At 37.9% G+C, this 21,943-nt stretch overlaps 2 protein-coding genes across 2 annotated transcripts; one reads left to right on the top strand and one right to left on the bottom strand.

Annotated features, from left to right (window-relative positions):
* The first annotated feature begins 4,994 nt into the window (after positions 1 to 4,994).
* LOC111779965 (putative invertase inhibitor) lies at positions 4,995 to 5,965 on the top strand. Its single transcript, XM_023660188.2, has one exon. It carries the CDS (start codon positions 5,082 to 5,084, stop codon positions 5,673 to 5,675), a length of 594 nt encoding a protein of 197 aa, XP_023515956.1. The 5' UTR covers positions 4,995 to 5,081; the 3' UTR covers positions 5,676 to 5,965.
* A 1,052-nt stretch (positions 5,966 to 7,017) lies between these two features.
* LOC111779962 (bidirectional sugar transporter SWEET16) lies at positions 7,018 to 15,448 on the bottom strand. Its single transcript, XM_023660184.2, has 6 exons — positions 15,251 to 15,448; positions 15,126 to 15,162; positions 11,736 to 11,949; positions 7,965 to 8,126; positions 7,759 to 7,878; positions 7,018 to 7,476 (listed from the first exon to the last, which is right to left on the bottom strand). Exons 1-6 carry the CDS (start codon positions 15,285 to 15,287, stop codon positions 7,156 to 7,158), a joined length of 891 nt encoding a protein of 296 aa, XP_023515952.1. The 5' UTR covers positions 15,288 to 15,448; the 3' UTR covers positions 7,018 to 7,155.
* Positions 15,449 to 21,943: the final 6,495 nt, after the last annotated feature.

Raw genomic sequence — 21,943 nt, 5'->3', positions numbered from 1 at the left:
ATTATAAATTGTGGATAAATAAAACTTTAAAATAAACTTGACAACTCGACAACCCAACCCGAAGATAAAGAGTTGGGTTGGGTTACCAATCCAACCCACCCGAGAGTTGGGTCAAAAAAATCCCTCAACCTAACCTAACCCAACCCAACTCGGGACCATGTACACCCCTATAGTTTAGTTTATAAAAGAAAATTTCCCTAAATTTATATTATATTGCCATTTGGTCCCTGAGATTTAAAAAGTATTTTATTTTCGTTTTTAATTAAACGTGATATTTTAAAATGTGTCGCGTTTTGAAAAATAAGTTTAAAAAAAATAAAAATAAAAATTTTATTTTTTATTTTTATTTACGTAATAAATATTTTTTTAATATTCTAAAAAAAATACTTATATAAACATGATCTACATAGTTCAACTGATATAAATTGTCGATCGAGTATTAATTGTCAATTTTTTTTTTTTAATTTATATTTTCTTGCTTTCCATAATTTTTGGCCTTAATGAATATTGTTTTAAGGTGAGGTTCGGCAAGTAGACCACCCAAGCCACAGGGTTGGTTCCGAACCTAGCCAGGTTTGGAATTTGCAACCACATCAGATGCAGCCCAAGTACCTGACTCACAAGACAGATACTTGTGGGACCTCAAACACAAGATCAAGGCTTGTAGAGCCTCCACAAAGTCTTCTTCCAGACTTGTGGAAGCCTCCCAAAAGGACTCGGAGAGTTTTAGAAAGAGCCTTCCAAAGTTTTAGAAGCAAGATGTTAGAAAGAATAGTGTGCATCAAACCAAGTCGACCCACTAACGTATTCGACCCAAGAGAGGGAAAACTGACAAAAGCAACCCGCAACAGACATAAACCGACTTGAAGTTCTCGTCTCAACCCAAGTGACCATCCATGCTCCATAGCCCCCCCATGTGCTATATGCGTGCTCCATCCCAGTCGCGACTCAGCTCGCCTTGTTTGTCTGTGTGCTCTCTGCTTGGCTCTGACGCAACTCAACGGCTTGAAAACGATGTATTTGACTTTGTATACAATTTTTATACCATTTTCTAGGTTTTGACCTTACACAGGGTACTCGAGGACAGTAAGACTCTAGTTACTCAATTATATATAGTATTAGGACAATTATTGAGAGTAATCAATGTGTTTGGCTAGACTAAGTGTAATAATATATCCTAAAAAACGTGAAATGAGTTTCTACCTGTTGGGTTTTATGTCCTAAAACTCATAGTTTGTAAACAAAGATATATTCTATTTTCAATAAAGTTATTATTGTTGTTTATTCAGTAAAAATTGTTATTGAATAAAGTGAACTTTACGATCATTAATCTAAATCCAATAAACTAAGAACACTCTGGCTATAGTATGACTACTTGAACTATATGTAGAGACATAAGAGTGGATCAAGTTCAAGTATATAGTCAAAATGATCTATAGTATAAGGATAAGGCTGAGTACCTTATTCTGGGGACACTATGGATGCGGCCCACTTTTGTATATGATATAAACAATGCGATCACTAAATTGTGCATGAGAAGACATGTGAGTGGGGGCGTCCTATGCAATGAGTATTGCATAAGATCGGACCATGAAGAAAACCACTCTCACTTTATAAAGTCGTTTACTGTTGAGACTGATTTTCTTTTCATTCGATAACCTAGGTAACTCGGTTTTAATCCTGAGCTAACCATGAACTCCTGTTTATTCGGAATTATCCTTAGATTTGCATGGGTGAGAGTGGCTCTAGTTCGCCGACTCAACAGGCCTCCCATTTCAGGGGTAAGACTGGGTGAATGGCTGGGGACGTGGGGTGCAAGACGGAATTCACTCCTACCCACTTTTAGGGATAGAAGAAAGGTAGTTCCCTTAAGCACTGACTCCAGGTCTTGAACAAGGGGCCCCACCCTCTCATTGGCCTGAGAGGGATTCGGTTTACTGGTTGGACCACAAACCAATTGTTTATTAGAGGATCAGTGAGACATAAGGAACAAGAAGTAACTTCAGGGGTAAAACGGTAAATTGACCCAGCTCTAGTTACGAACAACCTGTGAAGGATCGACTTACTAATCATGGTTATATCAGATGGACAGAAATATATCTATAGTGAGGGGAGTGCAACTACTAGGCTATAGTGGAGTGTCCTAGTAGTTAACGAATGTTGGTTAACCAGGTTAATGAGTTTAATCGGTTAATCTTGAATGGTTGGAGCCCATGATCTATAGGTCCATTAGGTCCCTCTGCTAGCTCATATCGGACTAAACCATAGAACAGTGTGACGAGTGAGTTCGAAGTGTTCGAATTCAAATTAGGGAATATGCGTTACATATATACGATATATTTAACCGCAATTTTATTTTATTTACGAATTAAACGAAAAGAGAGAATCTGAGATATTTAAATAAGATTTAAATATCTTAATCAATTATGTGTCGGAATTGACTGGGATTGACATTTGAATTAATATTAAATATTAATTAAATAGTTTAATTAATTATTTAATGTTACTTTAATTTGAAATTCATTATTCAAATTAATTGTTGAATTAAAATGAAGAAAGTCAAAATGTTGACTTTCATATAATTAAAATGAAGAAAGTCAAAATGTTGACTTTCATCTAATTAAAATGAAGAAAGTCAAAATGTTGACTTTCATCTAATGGAAAAATCATGTTAGTGGAATTTTGAGGTGTCAAAATTTGGTTTAACCAAACTTGCATGTTTGCCAAATAAACCCCACAAGTTTGAGTGGAATTTTGAGTGTCAAAATTTGGTTAACTCAAACATGCATGCTTGCCACATAATCTCAAACATTTGAGTGGAATTTTAAGTGTCAAGATTTGGTGATCTCATGTTTGCATGAACATGCAAACTTGACTCTTTAAATAGAGTGATCATGATACTTGGAAGGGATTCTTCTTCATCTTGATGAAAAACCTCTCACAAGCACTCTCTTTCACGTATACAAAATCCCTCCCAAGTTTAGTCACTCACCGGATTCCACAATCCCGTTCTAAGGCCGGAGAATAGTGGAGAAGACACTAGTGGTGGTTCGAAATCGGTTCGTGAGGCAAAAGGAGTTTGAACTACAAAAGGTTAGTATTTAAACTCATTAAGTTTTAATACTTATGAACATGCTAGTCATTTACAATAATTGATGTTCTAAAAGTGCCTAAGATCCAAATTGCTTCCGCATGTGTTATATTAACACCATCACTACCGATGAAGTTAAACGTTGAAGTATAGTCTCAGAGCAGCCACAAAATAGTTAGGGACTTCGGGCAAGACCAACCAAGTGAGCTTATCGTTCGAGTTTGAAGAATTGTATGATGTATGATGACGCATGCTCTGTGACTCATGCATGCAGCATAATGCTATGTTTTGTTTATATATATTATGTAATGATGTATGATGTCATGTTATGTATGTATGTGATGTCCTAATATGTCTTCATATAAACAAAATGAAAAACTATGTATGTCATGTGCATATGTGGCATCCGGCGACACGTTAGTGCATTGTGCCCGAACAAACCAAGCCCAAGGGTACTTATACAGGCCCATCTCGTGGGTCCATGTGCTCATGCTGGGCCGTATGTGGAAAAGTACCACACATCCAACCTGCCCGAAACTAGAAAGAGCTCAAGGTCAAGCTATGATTTTAAAAGATAGGTCTCATCATGTATGTGTGTATTTGCACTACCCAACTCCAACAATGGGTTTACTTACGTGTATTTCTTATAGTACCTAAGCCATGTGCTATTCTTATATTTCAGGTAAAGGTAAAGCGCCCCTACACGGATGACGATTGTAACGGTGCAGATCCACCGCTAGCAGATATTGTCATATTTGGGCTTTCCCTTTCGGGCTTCCTCTCCTAGATCCACCGCTAACAGATATTATCTTCTTTGGGCTTTCCCTCAAGGCTTTAAAACACGTCTTCTGCTAGTGGAAGGTTTTCACACCCTTATAAATAGTGTTTTGTTCTCCTCCTCAACCAACGTGGGACATCACAATCCACCCCCTTCGGGGCCCAGCATCCTTACTGACACTTGTTTCTTTCTCCAATCGATGTGGGACCGCCACCAACTCCACCCCCTTGTCCAGCATCCTCGCTGACACTTGTTCCTTTCCCCAATCAATGTGGGACCGCCACCAAATCCACCCCCTTCAGAACCCAACGTCTTTACTGGCACACCGCCTCATGTCTACTCCCCTTCGAGGAAGAGCGAGAAGGCTGGAAGGTTTCCAAACCCTTCTAAATGGTGTTTTGTTCTCCTCCTCAACCAATGTGGGACATCACAATCCACCCCCCTTCAGAGCCCAACGTCTTTGCTGACACACCACCTCATGTCTACCCCTTTCGGGGAACAGCGAGAAGGCTAGCACATCGTCCAGTATCTGGCTCTAATACCATTTGAGACAACCCAAATCCACCTCTAGCAGATATTGTCTGGCGAATGCCCAGGCTTTAAAACCCGTCCGCTAGGGCAAAGTTTCCACACCCTTCTAAATGGTGTTTTGTTCTCCTCCTCAACCAATGTGGGACATCACAATCCACCCCCTTCAGAGCCCAACGTCCTTACTGACACACCACCTCATGTCTACCCCTTTCGGGGAACAGCGAGAAAGCTAGCACATCGTCCAGTATCTGGCTCTAATACCATTTGAGACAACCCAAATCCACCTGTAACAGATATTGTCCTCTTTGGGCTTTCCGTTCAAGGCTTTAAAACCCATCCGCTAGGGCAAGGTTTCCACACCCAGTGTTTTGTTCTCCTCCCGAACCAATGTGAGACATCACATAGATTTGGGGCCCGGGACATCACATGGATCTGGGCCGGGCCGCCCTCTAATTTAGTTCATTTACTAGTCATTTAAGTTACATTAATCACTATTATCCCTAGAACAAATCCCCAACAAGAACAAACAAACCAATTTGATTGAAAAATTCAACAATCCCTTAAAATAGAAAGCTAATCCCAACCAAGAAACAAGCCAAAAAACATGTCCATCTCAACTTTATCACCTCATCTTCAAACAACAACAACACATAGTTCTATCATCATCAACACCTCAAGAACATGAAGCTCATATCAATTGCTGCCATGGCTATCACAATTCTATCAATCACCCACTTTCAGATACTCGCCGACGACCCCCAAAAGCCCTTCCTTACCAACGCCGATCTCATCACCAAAACCTGCAGCAGCACCCCTTACAACGACCTATGCCTATCAATCTTAGAGTCATCACCCAACAGCAATGGCACAGATCTGTATGGGCTAACAGAGATCATGTTGTATATTGCAGCTGAGAATGTGAGCCTCATACATGAACACCTAATGGAATTACAAAACAAGACAGAAATGGATACCTTCATGGATGAGTGTTTGACGGATTGCTTGGAGAGCTATCAGGACGCGACCGACCAAATCGAGGACTCGATCACGGCGCTCGAGTTCAAAGCGTATCATGATATCAAGACATGGGTAGCAGCAGCCATGAATGATGGAGCTGTGTGTGAAAATGGGTTCAAAGAGAAACCAGACCATAAGTCACCAATTGTGGAGATGTCTAAAGTTTTTGATCAGATCTGCAGCATTATTCTGGCTATGGCAAATATCTTGTCTCAGGGAAATAGGAACATGAACTCTGAGGATATATTTAATTTCTAAAGGGAATTCTAAGCTCTAGTTCGATTCGTTTTGAAGTTTCGTATGAACAAGATCGTTTTTTGAATGTAAGAGATCGATTGAATCCATTCGGTTTAAAGTTTTGTATACCATACGTGTTTATGTAAGCAAGATTCTTCTTTGAAAGTAAGAGATCGTATGGAGTGTTTATGTAAACAAGATCCTTTTTTTTTTTTTTAAGGTAAGAGATCGAATCGGATTCAATTTAAAGTTTTGTACAATACCCGTTTCTCTAAACAAGATCTTCCTTGAAAGTAAGAGATCGGATCAAATTCATTTGAACGTTTCGTACAATACCCGATCGAATTCATTTTGAAGTTTCGTACAATACCCAATTTCTGTAAACTAGATCTTTGAAAGTAAGAGATCAGATCGAATTCATTTTAAAGTTTCGTACAATACCTGTTTCTTCTGTCAACAAGATCTTCTTTGTTCGTGCCATACCTGTTTCATTGTAAACAAGATCTTCTTTAAAAGTAAGAGATCGAATTGAATTCACTTTAAAGTTTAATACAATACCCGTTTCTGTAAACAAGATCTTCTTTGAAAATAAGAGGTCGGATCGAATTCATTTTAAAGTTTCGTACAATACCTGTTTCTGTAAACAAGATCTTCTTTGAAGGTAAGAGAACTGATCGAATTCATTTTAAAGTTTCGTACAATACCCGTTTCTATAAACAAGATCTTCTTTGAAAGTAAGAGGTCGGATCTTTTATGTACTTTGTTGTATGAGCGAGAGAAGGTCATGAAAAATGATTCCGAACACGACGGAATTGGTAAACAACTATATAGAACAACCTTCACCCACTCATTGGATCGATTCACCAATTTTTAGGCTGGTTCTCACAAAAACGTTTGTTGTTCCAAAAACTAGACACAGTTTTCCATCTACCCAAGAAGTTTGAAGGAATTCCAACCTTGATAAGGTCATGAATAGTGATCCCGAACACAATCCAACAAGTAAGTAGCATATGAAGCAAGTTTCAAAGGGTCGATTAGGACCATGGGAAAATGATTAGAAATCATGCTCAGGAGCCTAATTGACCTAGTATCATGATGGCTAAGCTTCGGTTTAGCACATTATTCAGTTTTACAGCTTTCGCAAGGCATATTTGAGAACCCTAATGAAGAACTCGATCAAATCAAAAATTTACTAGGTCAATTTACTTCATTAGGGTTCACCGTACCAGATCAAAACAAATCACGTGAACATGGGTCTTAGCCTAAATTAATCAAACAGAACCAAATCAAATCAAAATCAATATGGCTCGGTTCAAATTGAAACTCAGACCAGATCAATTTTTTAGTTACAGTGAAAATCATATCAGATCGAACAGTAAACACCTTACTTATAAAGGGTCGAAAGAGTACGTGTCAAGTTCGTACAATTTTGAAAACGAGATGATTACCAAACAAACTCTTAATACAAGTACGTAAAAGTCATATCGAGGGTAAAAAGTGGTCACATTTTCCCATTTTCGACCTCATCGTCCTCATCTAGGGCTCCCGGAGGGTAGAAGTCATATGGACCATAAGAAAGTGACCTTAAAATATTTTGGACACTATATTGCCTATCTAAGCTTGGCTTTGGAAGGCTCAGCCCTTTGATTATGCCTCTGTTCTTTGGATGTTCATCGTCACCGTTCATTCTCATCTCTACCAGATGTGCTGATCCCTCTTCCTCCATCATCTCCGTTGATTTTGTTGACTTTGACTTGTCCTTGTACATTCCATACAGAATCAGCTGCACCGTCCCCAATGCAAACCCTATTCCATTCGGCACCTAAGCAAAACCGAAAATTTTCATTTACTTTCGAAATTGTAACGTACCAAGTCCACCACTAACAGTGGTGTCCTTTCAGGGTTTCTCTCAAAGCTTTTAAAACGTGTTTGTTAGGGTTAAAGCGAATCTGTTAGGGAGAGGTTTCGAGACCCTTATAAAGAATGTTTCGTTCTCCTCCCCAACTGACGTGAGATCTTACCGAAATAGTAAAATTTTAAATTTTCAAACACGGAAAAGTCATGCTTTTAATTAAAAAATAACCGAGAGTAGGTATAACTTTACCAGTATGTAGATGTCCTTGACGAGAATAGCATAAGCTGACCAGACACCAGCATTTAGGAAGAGGAAGAACGAGAGAAGAAACGGCATATACTCAACACTCTTCGTCTTTATCACGTTTCTCTGTTAATCAAACACGTATTTTCAACCTCGAGAATTCGACTGATATCGAAACGTAATCGGGGCAAGCTAGGGTTGAGGATGGTTACCATGGCAGCTAGAGGGGAAGCATACATGGCAATGGTTAAAGCAACACAAAGAATGCCAACAAAGGTGAGCCTCAAGCTTCCATGCATGGCTAAAAGGGTTGCACCAATTACACTTCCATAGAACACAACATTGAACAGACCAACCAGCTTCATTGTTGTCACCTGAAATTATTCCCAAACATGGTAATCAGTTCAATTCTAATCCGTTTCGAACTTTTAAAACGTTTATTTTAGTCTCTAAATTTTGAAATATATGTTCGGCCTCGGAAAATATTATAGCTTTAATGTATGTCGATCATAACAACACAATAATGCACGTATTTGAAGTCAGGCTTACTGTGATTTACTGTCTATGTTGCATAGGATTTAGATCAGGATTCAGAATTTGAATTCGGCACCTGATAACCCTACGACATGGTTACGAATGTTCCTCCTTGCCCACTATCCCCACAAACCAACACGAGTCATTCCAGCTTACTATTCCGAAAAAGATTAGAATCAGGATTTAGAATTTGAATTTGGTACCTGATAACCGTACGACATGGTTATGAATGTTCCTCCTCGCCCACTATCCCCACAAACTAACACGAGTCATTCCAGCTCACTATTCCGAAAAGGATTAGAATCATGATTTAGAATTTGAATTCGGCACATGATAACCCTATGACATGGTTACAGATGTTCTTCCTTGTCCACTATCCCTACAAACTAACACGAGTCATTTCAACTCACTATTTCTACAAGGATTCGGATCAAGATTCAGAATTTGAATTCAGCACCTGATAACCCTACGACATGATCACGAATGTTCCTCCTTGCCCACTATCCCCACAAACAAACACGAGTCATTCCAGCTCACTATACCCACAAGAATTTGATCAAGGTTCAAAATTTGAATTCGACACATGATAACCCTACGACATGGTTACAAATGTTTCTCGTCGTCCACTATACCCACAAACCAACGTGATTCATTCCAGCTCATTATCCCCATAAGGATTCAGATCAGGATTCAGAATTTGAATTCGGCACCTGATAACCCTACGACATGGTCACGAATGTTCCTCCTTGTCCACTATCCCCACAAGCCAATATGAGTCATTCCAGCTCACTATACCCACAAGGATTCAGATCAGGATTCAGAATTTGAATTTGGCACCTGATAACCCTACAACATGGTTACGAATGTTCCTCCTTGTCCACTATACCCACAAACCAACACGAGTCATTCCAACTCACTATCCCATAAGGATTCAGATCAGGATTCAGAATTTGAATTCGGCACCTGATAACCCTACGACATGGTTATGAATGTTCCTCCTTGCCCACTATTAACTAAGAACCAACATGAGTCATTCCAGTTCACTATGCCCACAAGGATTCGAATAAGGATTCAAAATTTGAATTTGATGCCTGATAACCCTACTACATGGTTACGAATGTTCCTCCTTGTCCACTGTCCTCACAAACCAACACGAGCCATTCCAGCTCTCTATCCCCACAAGGATTCGGATCACGAATGTTCCTCCTTGCCCACTATCCCCACAAACCAACACGAGTCATTCTAGCTCACTATCTCTCATAAGGATTCGGATCAAGATTCAGAATTTGAATTCGACACCTGATAACCCTACAACATGGTTACGAGTGTTCCTCCTCGCCCATTATCCCCACAAACCAACACGAGTGCTTCCAACATGTTTTGTCGTCACTTACATGCATCTTAGGAAAATTCTCAAGAGATAACCCAACGTAGAATTACTCTATAAACAAAACACGCTTAACTAAAAAGTTCTTATGATTAAGCTATCGAAAAGAAAGGTGCACCTTGTTGATATAGGTAATAACTTTCATTTCTAAGTCTTTCTTAGTCATCCTATCGTCAACACCATTCTCATTCGAATATGGTCTCGGTTCATTCAAATATTTTTTAAAATTTGGTCAAAACTCATAAAGATTAGGATGTAATAAAATAAGCATTGAATTTCAAACCAAATTTGCATGTTAATGAACAGCGATAGTGTCACACGTTAGCTAATTCGCATTTATTATTATTTAATACGACAATAAATAGGAGTGTTTGGTAATTAATGGACTTCCAAATTTTTATTTATAATAATAAATAAAATACAAAACTATCATATTTTTAAATTAAATATTTTTTATTTTATAAAAAAAAAAAACTATATAGTATGTCAAACTAAAAAAATATTAGGGGCTAAATTGGAATTAAAAAAAATTGAAACACTCGGACTATATTTCTCGAGCTCATAGTAGATATTGATTGTCTTATTTGAGCTTTCTCTTTTGAGTTTTCGCTCAAGGTTTTTAAAACGTGTTTACAGTTCGAGCCCACAGCTAACAGATATTGTTCTATTTAGGCTTTTCTTCTTTGAGGTTTCTCTTTCAGACTTCCGCTCAAGGTTTTTAAAACGTGTCTGCAGTCTAAGCCCACAGCTAACAGATGTTGTTCTATTTTGGCTTCCCCTCAAAGTTTTTAAAATGTACGCACACAAACTCACTGCTACCAAATATTGTCCTATTTGAGCTTTTTCTTTGGAGGCTTTCACTCAAGGTTTTTAAAATGTGTCTGCATCTCAAGCCCACAGCTAGCAAATATTGACCTATTTGAGCTTTTTCTTTCCGGGCTTTTCCTTCTGGACTTCCTCTCAAGATTTTTAAAATGTTTTTGCAGCTCAAGTCCACGGCTAGTAGATATTGTCCTATTTAGGCTTTTCCTTTCGAGGTTTTCTCTTCTGGGCTTCCCGTCAAGGTTTTTAAAATGTGTTTGCAGCTCAAGTCCACCGCTAGTAGATATTGTCTTATTTAGGCTTTTCTTTTCGAGGCTTTCCCTTCTGGGCTTCTCCTCAAGGTTTTTAAAATGTGTCTGCAGCTCAAGTCCATCGCTAGCCGATATTGTCCTATTTGGATTTTTCTTTCGAGGCTTTTCGGGCTTCTCTTCAAGGTTTTAAAATGTGTCTGCACCTTAAGTCCACCGCTAGATATTGTCCTATTTGGGTTTTTTCTTTCGAGGCTTTATATTGTCCTATTTGGGTTTTTTCTTTCGGGGTTTTCCCTTCTGGGCTTCTCTTTAAGGTTTTTAAAATGTGTTTGTAGCTCAAGCCCACGGCTAGCAGATATTGTCCTATTTGGATTTTTCGTTTCAGGGTTTTTCCTTATAGGCTTCTATTCAAGGTTTTTAAAATGTGTCTGCAGCACAAGTCCACTGCTAGCAAATATTGTCCTATTTGGGCTTCTCCTCAAGGTTTTACTCTTTGGGCTTTCCCTTTCGGGATTCCTCTCAAGGTTTTCAAAATGTATCTGCTCGTGATTTCCCTCAAGGTTTTCAAAACGTGTCTTCTACGGAAAAGTTTCCACACCCTTATAAATAATGTTTCGTTCTCCTCTCCAACCAATGTGGGATCTCACAACATGTTCTATGTCATGTAAGTCCATTACACACTCAATTTTATAATTCACCAACAGTGAAAGACTCAACCTCGAAAAACATCAATACTCCAAGGACTAAATTGAAAAAAAAAACATTTAAGGGCTACATTTATAAATATCTATCAATTCAGCACGTATTATGTCACGTAAGTCTACCGCATCACCCAAGTATACGATTCATCGACACGAAAAGACTCAAACAAATAAAACGTCACACGTCAGGGACTAAATTGCAAAAAAAAAAAATTCCATTTAAGGACAATATTTAGGTGAAATTCTTAAAAAAAAGATTAAGGATAGCTTAGAGAGAAAGAGAATGACCTTCTTTCGTTTGGGAGCAAAGATGATGAAGAGAGTGACATAAGTGAGCTGAAAGGCAACGCCAGCAGCATTGACGGTGGTAACAAGCAACCCATCAGCACCCTTCAAAGCCCCATAAAATGTCCACAAGCTTGTGCTCAATAGCGTCGTCACGTACGGTATCGCTTTGTAATTCTCTGTTGATTTCTTCTTCACTATTCCTATAAATGTTTTTCTTTCATTCCCCACCAAAAAAAAAAAAAAAAATCTCGGTTTAGTTCCTTCTCGAAAAAAGCTATAAGGGTCTAGACCTACTGCTAGTAGATATTGTCGGTAGGAAAGGTTTCCACACCCTTATAAGGAATGTTTCGTTCCCTTTCATGGCTCAGCGTCCTCGCTGACACTCTGTAACAACCCAGATCCACCGCTAGCCGATATTGTCCTCTTTAGGCTTTCCCTTTCGAGCTTCCCCTCAAGGCTTTAAAACGTGTCCGTTAGGGGAAGGTTTCCACACCTTTATAAATGGTGTTTCGTTCTCCTCCCCAACCAATGTGAGACATCACAATCCACCCCCTTCGGGGCCAGCGTCCTCGCTGACACTCTTTCCTTCCTCCAATCGATGTGGGACCGCCCCAAATCCAACCCCTTTGGGTCCCAGCGTTCTTACTGGCACATCGTCCGGTGTCTGGCTCTGATACCATTAGTAACGACCCAGATCCACCGCCAGCAAATATTGTTCTCTTTGGGCTTCCCCTCAAGGCTTTAAAACACGCCTGCTAGGGGAAGGTTTCCACACCCTTACCAATGGTGTTTTGTTCTCCTCCCCAACCAATATAGGACATCACACACTCATTCCTTTCTCCAATCGATGTGGGACCCCTACCAAATCCACCTCCTACGTGTCTACCCCCTTTGGGGAACAACGAGAAGGCTGACACATCGTCCGGTGTCTGACTCTTATACCATTTGTAACAGCCTAGACCCACCGCCAGCAGATATTGTACTCTTTAAAAGAGGTTTTCTCTTCTACCCCCTTCGGGGAACAACGAGAAGGCTGATACATCGTCCAGTGTCTAGCTCGGATACCATTTGTAACAACCCAGACCCACTACGAGCAGATATTGTCTTCTTTAAAATGGGTCTTCTAGGAAAGGTTTCCACACCCTTATCAAGGATGTTTCGTTTTCCTCCCCAACCAATATGGGATATCATAATCCACCACCCTCTTCATGGCCCAGCATTCTCGCTGGCACTCGTTCCTTTCTCCAGTCGATGTGGGACCCCTACCAAATTCACCTCCTGCGTGTCTAACCCCTTCGGAGAACAACGAGAAGGCTGACACATCAGGTGTCTGGCTTTGATACCATTTGTAACAGCCCAGACCCCTTGCTAGCAAATATTGTTCTCTTTAAAAGAGGTTTTCTCTTCTACCCCATTTGGAGAACAACGAGAAGGCTGACACATCGTCCGGTGTCTGGCTTTGATACCATTTGTAACAGCCCAGACTCATTACTAACAGATATTGTCCTCTTTAAAAGAAGTTTTCTCTTCTACCCCTTCGGGGAACAATGAGAAGGCTGACATATCGTCCGGTGTCTGGCTTTAATACCATTTGTAACATCCCAAATCCACTGCTAGCAGATATTATCCTCTTTAAAAGAGGTTTTCTCTTCTACCCCTTCGAGGAACAACGAGAAGGCTGACACATCGTCTAGTGTCGGGCTCAATACCATTTGCAATAGTCCAGACCCACCACTAACACATATTGTCCTCTATGGACTTTCTCTCTCGAGCTTCCCCTCAAAACTTTAAAACAGGTCTAGGGAAAGGTTTACACATCCTTATAGTGTTTTATTTTCCTCCCCTAACTAATGTGGGGTATCACAAACGCGTTCTTAAATAATCAACTAATACTTCTTGAATCTCCCGTTGGTTCAAGTCATTCCTATTATTTATTTAAATTTTTATTTTTAATAAAAAGAAAATATTAATGGTGTATTTTAAAATTAAAAATAAATTTAGATGGATCAAATATCAATTTCTTTATGACCCAACTCCATTCATAAAATTATTATTTATTTGCACCCGACTCAAATTAAAGTTAGGTTGGGTTGATCGAGTTCTACCAAACAGTCCACGACGGTAAAAAGAAATATTCTAAAGAGTTTTATCTTTTCACCCAAACTTTGAAAGTGGGAAAGTGGGTGCAAACCCAAATTACAAATATGCCCTTCAAAATAAATAAATAAATAAAAATAAAAACTAAATAATAGTAATTAAACCCTATTTATGACCACCCTCAATTCTCTGTACTTTAACGTAATTTTCCTAACAAACTTTGGAATTTTGTCCCTAAATCGTCCCAAATAGAAGGTACACCTGTCACCCGGCAACTCGAAAAGAGTTTATAACTAATTCAACTCTCTATTTTTCCAGTTGAGTTAGGTCGGGTTGTTGGGTTGTTCTTTTTTTAAATTATTAAAAATGTCATTCCGTTACAAATCTTAAATATTTTTTATTTTTTAAAAAGTTAGGTAGGGTTAAAACCCTATTTTCGAGGTGGTCGGGTCATATCAGCTTGCAAACTAAACAGAATTTTAGATTTTTCTAAAATTCAACCCGACCCAAATTCGAGAAGACAAAAATAACCCTAACCCAATATTTATAGTTTGAGTTATTCTAAATTAGTCTAATTATTGGGTCACACTCCAATTAAACTATGCTCAAAGTTGAATTAAAATATAAATACTCACATGGGAGTCGTGTATAACCCTATTTTCAGGGCGGTCGGGTCATATAAGCTTGCAAACTAAACTGAATTTTAGATTTTTCTAAAATTCAACCCGACCCAAATTCGAAAAGACAAAAATAACCCTAACCCAATATTTATAGTTTGAGTCTAATTATTGAGTCATAGTCCAATTAAACTATACTCAAGTTGAATTAAAACATAGATACTCACATGGAAGTCGTGTATAACCCTATTTTTGGGGTGGTCGGGTCATATAAGCTTGCAAACTAAACAAAATTTTAGATTTTTCAAGAATTCAACTCGACCCAAATTCGAAAAGACAAAAATAACCCTAACCCAATATTTATAGTTTGAGTTAGTCTAAATTAGTCTAATTATTGGATCACAGTCGAATTAAACTATTTTCAAGTTGAATTAAAACATAGATACTCACATGGGAGTCGTATATAACCCTATTTTCGGGGTGGTCGGGTCATATAAGCTTGCAAACTAAACCAAATTTTAGATTTTTGAAAAATTCAACCCGACCCAAATTCGAAAAGACAAAAATAACCCTAACCCAATATTTATAGTTTGAGTTAGCAGTGTGGATTAGTCTAATTATTAGGTCATACTCCAATTAAACTATGCTCAAGTTGAATTAAAACATAGATACTCACATGGGAGATGCAAAAACGAGTATAGAAATCACATTCCCTGCATCCAAACACCCCCCACAAACCCATCAAAATCCCACAAAGAATTAAAAAAAAAATTAATAAAGAAAAAGAAAAAAAGAACTGACCAATGATACCCAAAACGGTGCTCAGATCAGTAGCCATGGCTTTGCCGGAGAAGAAGACGGCGGTGGCAGTGGTGACGGCGGCGACGGCGGCGGAGGAATTAAATTATTGAAGAAGAGAGAGAGAGAGAGAGAGAGAGAGTGCTGAAATGGTACGAAAAGGAAAAGGAAATTGAATTTTGGGTTATAGATTCTCCAAAGTGAAGCCTTTCTTTCCACTACAATGGAGACACGTTTTAATGAGCTTTTTGTGGTTTTCAAGTGGACCCTCCATTTGTGATAATGAAGTCTTACCATTACTAACCCAAACAAATGCTTGTGTTTGAAACGAGACGTGCAAAAACGCTCTATTCTCGAGTTGGGTTTGTAATCGATTCGATCTAAAAACTCCACCTTCTCGTTAATGATTTGTCTCGTTATCGATGTTGATGGATATTAAGATCAAGAGATGGCAGTTGATTTGGCAATTGTGTAGTACTCACCCGAAACACTGAGTGAGTCAAGCCAACTTCGGACCACATTGCCTACAATCGGGTAACGTGCGTTCAAACCTCGGGTCCCGAAGAGAAGATTTTAAAAGACGGGGGAGAGAGGTTTAGGAAAAAGAGTTTTGAAAGCAAGAATGCAAGCAAGAAGGCAACAACCACGGCTTAAACAGTATATAACTTTTTGGGTAGGGAGAATTTGTGTAATATCAGTGTATATATGAGAACGTTATCGACTCATAATCAAGATTCGGACTGGACAGTGTGCGTATTAAATAGTCTGGATATAACCGTCACTTAATTTGGGCTTAAATCTCATTTGGGTTTATGAACTTCCAACCGTACCTTAAAGTATATGCTCTAACATGATAATATGTACGTGTATTTAAACTCTATAAGTTAACATTGTGTAAAAGTTCAAACCCACCGCTAATAGATATTGTCCGATTTGGCTTGGCCCTTTACGTATTGCTTTCAGTCTCATGGTTTTAAAATGCGTCTATTAGGGAGAGGTTTTCACACCCTTATAAACAATGTTTCGTTCTCTCTCCAACTGATGTGGGATCTCATAATCCACCCCCTTGGGGGCTTAGCGTCCTCGTTGACACATCACCCAGTGTCTGGCTCTGATATCATTTGTAGAAGCCCAAGCTCGTCGCTAGTAGATATTGTCCATTTTGGCCTGTTATGTATCAGCGTTAGCCTCACGGTTTTAAAACGCATCTATTAGGGAGAGGTTTCCACGTACTTATAAAGAATGCTTCGTTCCACTCTCAAACCGATGTGGGATCTCACAATTCACCCCCTTGGAGACCCAGCGTCTTCGCTGACACATCACTTAGTGTTTGGCTCTGATACCATTTGTAAAAGTTCAAGCCCACCGCTAGCAGATATTGTCCGTTTTGGTCCGTTACGTATCGTCGTCAGGCTCACGGTTTTAAAACGCGTCTATTAGGGAGAGATTTTCACACACTTATAAAGAATGTTTCATTCCCCTCTCCAACCGATGTGGGATCTCACAATCCACCCACTTGGAGGCTCAGCGTCCTCGCTGGCACACTGCCCAATGTCTGGTTCTAATACCATTTGTAAAACTCCAAGCCCACCGCTAGCCGATATTGTCTACTTTGGCCCATTACTTATCGTCGTCAGCCTCACGGTTTTAAAACACGTCTACTATGGAGAGGTTCCCACACACTTATAAAAAATGTTTCGCTCCCCTCTCCAACCGATGTGAGATCTCACAATTCACCTCCTAGGAGGCCCAGCGTCCTTGCTAGCATACTACTCGATGTCTGGCTCTGATACCATTTATAGAAACTCAAGCCTACCACTAGCAAATATTATCCGCTTTGGCCCGTTACGTATTTTCATCAACCTCACGGTTTTAAAACGTGTCTAATATTTAGTTTCTCTCTCCAACCGATGTGAGATCTCACATATCGAATATTGAATAAGTAAAGACGTAACAACGATCAAAATAATTATTTTAAAAAAATTTAACGACCAAAATAAATACTATGGAAGTTACGAGAACTCACTTAAATTAAATTATACACATAGAGCAAGACAAGAGATGGTGAGAGAAAGGGAGAGGTGATGGTACCATTTTGGATTCACTTTATTTTATTATTATTATTATTTTTTTTTTAATAATTCGTTGTTTTTTTTTAATTTATTATTATTTTTTTTTTTATTAAAAAAAAAGGACAATTGAAATCACCAACTTTATCTTCTTGTTTGTTTCTCTATTCGTTTAATCTTTATAGATAGAGAGAGAGTATTAATTTTAGAGGGAGAAAAGGTGGTCGTAATTAAATTAAAATAAATAATTTTTATTATTTTAGTATTTAATAAAATTCAATTCAATTTTGATGTTTTTAATGTAACATGTTTTATAAGTGTGTTAAATAGGATAAGGGTTTGACGTTTTAGTAGACGTGGAGTATTGTGGACACCCGAGACCTAAAACAAACTTTAATAGATGATTTTAAAAAATATGAACGTTATTAAGATAATTTGACGTATAGCTTTTTAAAAAATCAAACAAAGATACCGAAGAAAACAATGGATATTGTAGCTAACAGGAACATCATAGACATTTTATAGCGTTTTTTTTTATGGTGTTAATATAACACATGCGGAAGCAATTTGGATCTTAGGCACTTTTAGAACATCAATTATTGTAAATGACTAGCATGTTCATAAGTATTAAAACTTAATGAGTTTAAATACTAACCTTTTGTAGTTCAAACTCCTTTTGCCTCACGAACCGATTTCGAACCACCACTAGTGTCTTCTCCACTATTCTCCGGCCTTAGAACGGGATTGTGGAATCCGGTGAGTGACTAAACTTGGGAGGGATTTTGTATACGTGAAAGAGAGTGCTTGTGAGAGGTTTTTCATGAAGATGAAGAAATCCCTTCCAAGTATCATGATCACTCTATTTAAAGAGTCAAGTTTGCATGTTCATGCAAACTTGAGATCACCAAATCTTGACACTTAAAATTTCACTCAAATGTTTGAGATTATGTGGCAAGCATGCATGTTTGAGTTAACCAAATTTTGACACTCAAAATTCCACTCAAACTTGTGGGGTTTATTTGGCAAACATGCAAGTTTGGTTAAACCAAATTTTGACACCTCAAAATTCCACTAACATGATTTTTCCATTAGATGAAAGTCAACATTTTGACTTTCTTCATTTTAATTAGATGAAAGTCAACATTTTGACTTTCTTCATTTTAATTAGATGAAAGTCAACATTTTGACTTTCTTCATTTTAATTAGATGAAAGTCAACATTTTGACTTTCTTCATTTTAATTCAACAATTAATTTGAATAATGAATTTCAAATTAAAGTAACGTTAAATAATTAATTAAACTATTTAATTAATATTTAATATTAATTCAAATGCCAATCCCAGTCAATTCCGACACATAATTGATTAAGATATTTAAATCTTATTTAAATATCTCAGATTCTCTCTTTTCGTTTATTTCGTAAATAAAATAAAATTGCGGTTAAATATATCGTATATATGTAACGCATATTCCCTAATTTGAATTCGAACACTTCGAACTCACTCGTCACAATGTTCTATGGTTTAGTCCGATATGAGCTAGCAGAGGGACCTAATGGACCTATAGATCATGGGCTCCAACGATTCAAGATTAACCGATTAAACTCATTAACCTGGTTAACCAACATTCGTTAACTACTAGGACACTCCACTATAGCCTAGTAGTGCACTCCCCTCACTATAGATATATTTCTGTCCATCTGATATAACCATGATTAGTAAGTCGATCCTTCACAGGTTGTTCGTAACTAGAGCTGGGTCAATTTACCGTTTTACCCCTGAAGTTACTTCTTGTTCCTTATGTCTCACTGATCCTCTAATAAACAATTGGTTTGTGGTCCAACCAGTAAACCGAATCCCTCTCAGGCCAATGAGAGGGTGGGGCCCCTTGTTCAAGACCTGGAGTCAGTGCTTAAGGGAACTACCTTTCTTCTATCCCTAAAAGTGGGTAGGAGTGAATTCCGTCTTGCACCCCACGTCCCCAGCCATTCACCCAGTCTTACCCCTGAAATGGGAGGCCTGTTGAGTCGGCGAACTAGAGCCACTCTCACCCATGCAAATCTAAGGATAATTCCGAATAAACAGGAGTTCATGGTTAGCTCAGGATTAAAACCGAGTTACCTAGGTTATCGAATGAAAAGAAAATCAGTCTCAACAGTAAACGACTTTATAAAGTGAGAGTGGTTTTCTTCATGGTCCGATCTTATGCAATACTCATTGCATAGGACGCCCCCACTCACATGTCTCCACATGCACAATTTAGTGATCGCATTGTTTATATCATATACAAAAGTGGGCCGCATCCATAGTGTCCCCAGAATAAGGTACTCAGCCTTATCCTTATACTATAGATCATTTTGACTATATACTTGAACTTGATCCACTCTTATGTCTCTACATATAGTTCAAGTAGTCATACTATAGCCAGAGTGTTCTTAGTTTATTGGATTTAGATTAATGATCGTAAAGTTCACTTTATTCAATAACAATTTTTTCTGAATAAACAACAATAATAACTTTATTGAAAATAGAATATATCTTTGTTTACAAACTATGAGTTTTAGGACATAAAACCCAACATTTTTGTAAGTCTTGATTATTGCCTTTTTCGATATTAATCTCAAATTAAGTAATTTTAATTAATTAATTGATTGATAGTTTAATGATTACGAACCTACTTTTAATTATTAGAATTTTGGTAGTATTTTGAGATGTATATGAAAAGTTTGGAATAACAATTTCAACGGCTTTTGAATTATTCAAATTAGAGCTAAAACAAAAAAAGTTATAGCTGAAATAAGATAAAATAGAAAATAACCGATTTGGGTCTTGGGGCAGTTCGTCGTCGTCACTTTTCCTTTCTGTGCCTTGTTTCTTACATGGCAAGGAGTGTCGGATGGAATGTGGGTCATGGAGTAGTTCATGAGATTTCTATCGAGAGTTGACTAAATGCTTCTATTGATCGATTATATAGGGCTTTACTATCGACTCAGCCGAAAGACTTGTCTTGTATATAATGTGTCTAGTGGCCCTTGCACGTGTCATGTATGTTATATGATATTAGGATGTTGTTGTGATGTGATTCTGTACGATATGATGATGTGTTATGATGATGATATGATGATGTGAGCTGATAAGATGTATTATGATGTAGTAATGATACTATGTACTATGATGCTATGATGATAAACTAAGATGATGATGCTTTATGACGTGATTACCTCAGATGTATGATGATGACATGACACAATATGATGATATTTCATATTACGATGATGTGCATGTATGAGATGTTATGTTGCATTATGATGAATAATTTTTAGATACACAGCCCCTATGGTGTTATAAATGATGAATGTATGGAAGCTTAGGCATGCATGTTACACAGAGTAACATATGAAGGATGTGTGTGGTTGTGTCACGTGAATGATTTAATATGAAAAGTATAGGGACCTCATGCATATTGTACGTTCATTTACATCGGGTTACCAACTAATCTAACCATGATGGGCCCAAGAGGTGTGTGAACCGCTTGATGGACTCACGCTATGAGCCTGATACTTATTTATAGCTTGGTTAACGGTTATATCCGGTAAAGCTATATTTAGTAAAGCTATATATAGTAAAGCTATATATGGTAAAGCTGACTCAAGATACTTATTTATAGCTTGGTTAATGGTTATATCCGGTAAAGCTATATTTAGTAAAGTTATATATAGTAAAGCTATATATGGTAAAGCTATATCCGGTAAAGCTATATATGGTAAATAGCTATATATAGTAGATGGCTAAATCTGGTAAAGCTATATATAGTAAACTATACCATATATATATCTGGTCCGGTATAGCTCTGAAAATGTACTTTTCTATTCTCTGTACTCTCTTGTTGTACATACCTGAACTCATCAATACAAAATCCTTTTAGCCAGAGTTCTTCTTGCAACTTTCTCTATCCCATTCTTTGTGTTCATCTAGATCGAGTCGTGCGCGTTGTTGTGTGATCCTAACAACTGGTATCAGAGCTAACGACTGATATCGATCCTAACAGCTCGCACATGTGGGTCGTGTGTAGGGAAGTACTACACATTCGGACTGGAGTACACCTATGATAGGTCCCTAATCATGATTGAATGTGTCTGCATTCCTTGACCCAAATTGTGGGTCACGTATTGAATACTTTAAGAAATCTATACGGCTAACGACGACATCGCAAGTAAAGACCATGTCACATGCATAGAATATATATTTAATTTCTTAGACCTTAGGTTCGTATAGGACGTCTTTAGTTTATTTGATATTTCTTATGAGATCTTTTCTTAAACATGTAAGTCCATGACATTAAGGGGTGTACATGGTACGGGTTGGGTTGGGTTGAGCAATTTCAAAACTTTTCACAATCCAACCCAACCACCTCTATTTTCGGGTTGGGTTGTCAATTTTTTTTTAGTTTTATTTATCCGCAATTTATAATTATTAGTTATTAGGATACAATCTTAAAAATTCAATAAAAAACATTGTAACTGTCTTACAATCCAACTCAACTAACTTTTCACAACCCAACCCAATCCTCTATTTACCGGTTGGGTTGTCAATTTTTTTAAAATTTTATTTATCCACAATTTATAATT

Source organism: Cucurbita pepo, chromosome 18, assembly GCF_057944985.1.
Source record: "Cucurbita pepo subsp. pepo isolate OVF chromosome 18, ASM5794498v1, whole genome shotgun sequence".
NCBI lineage: Eukaryota > Viridiplantae > Streptophyta > Magnoliopsida > Cucurbitales > Cucurbitaceae > Cucurbita > Cucurbita pepo.
Note: the sequence above shows the minus strand (reverse complement) of the source record. Positions and strands in the feature narration are given on the sequence as shown.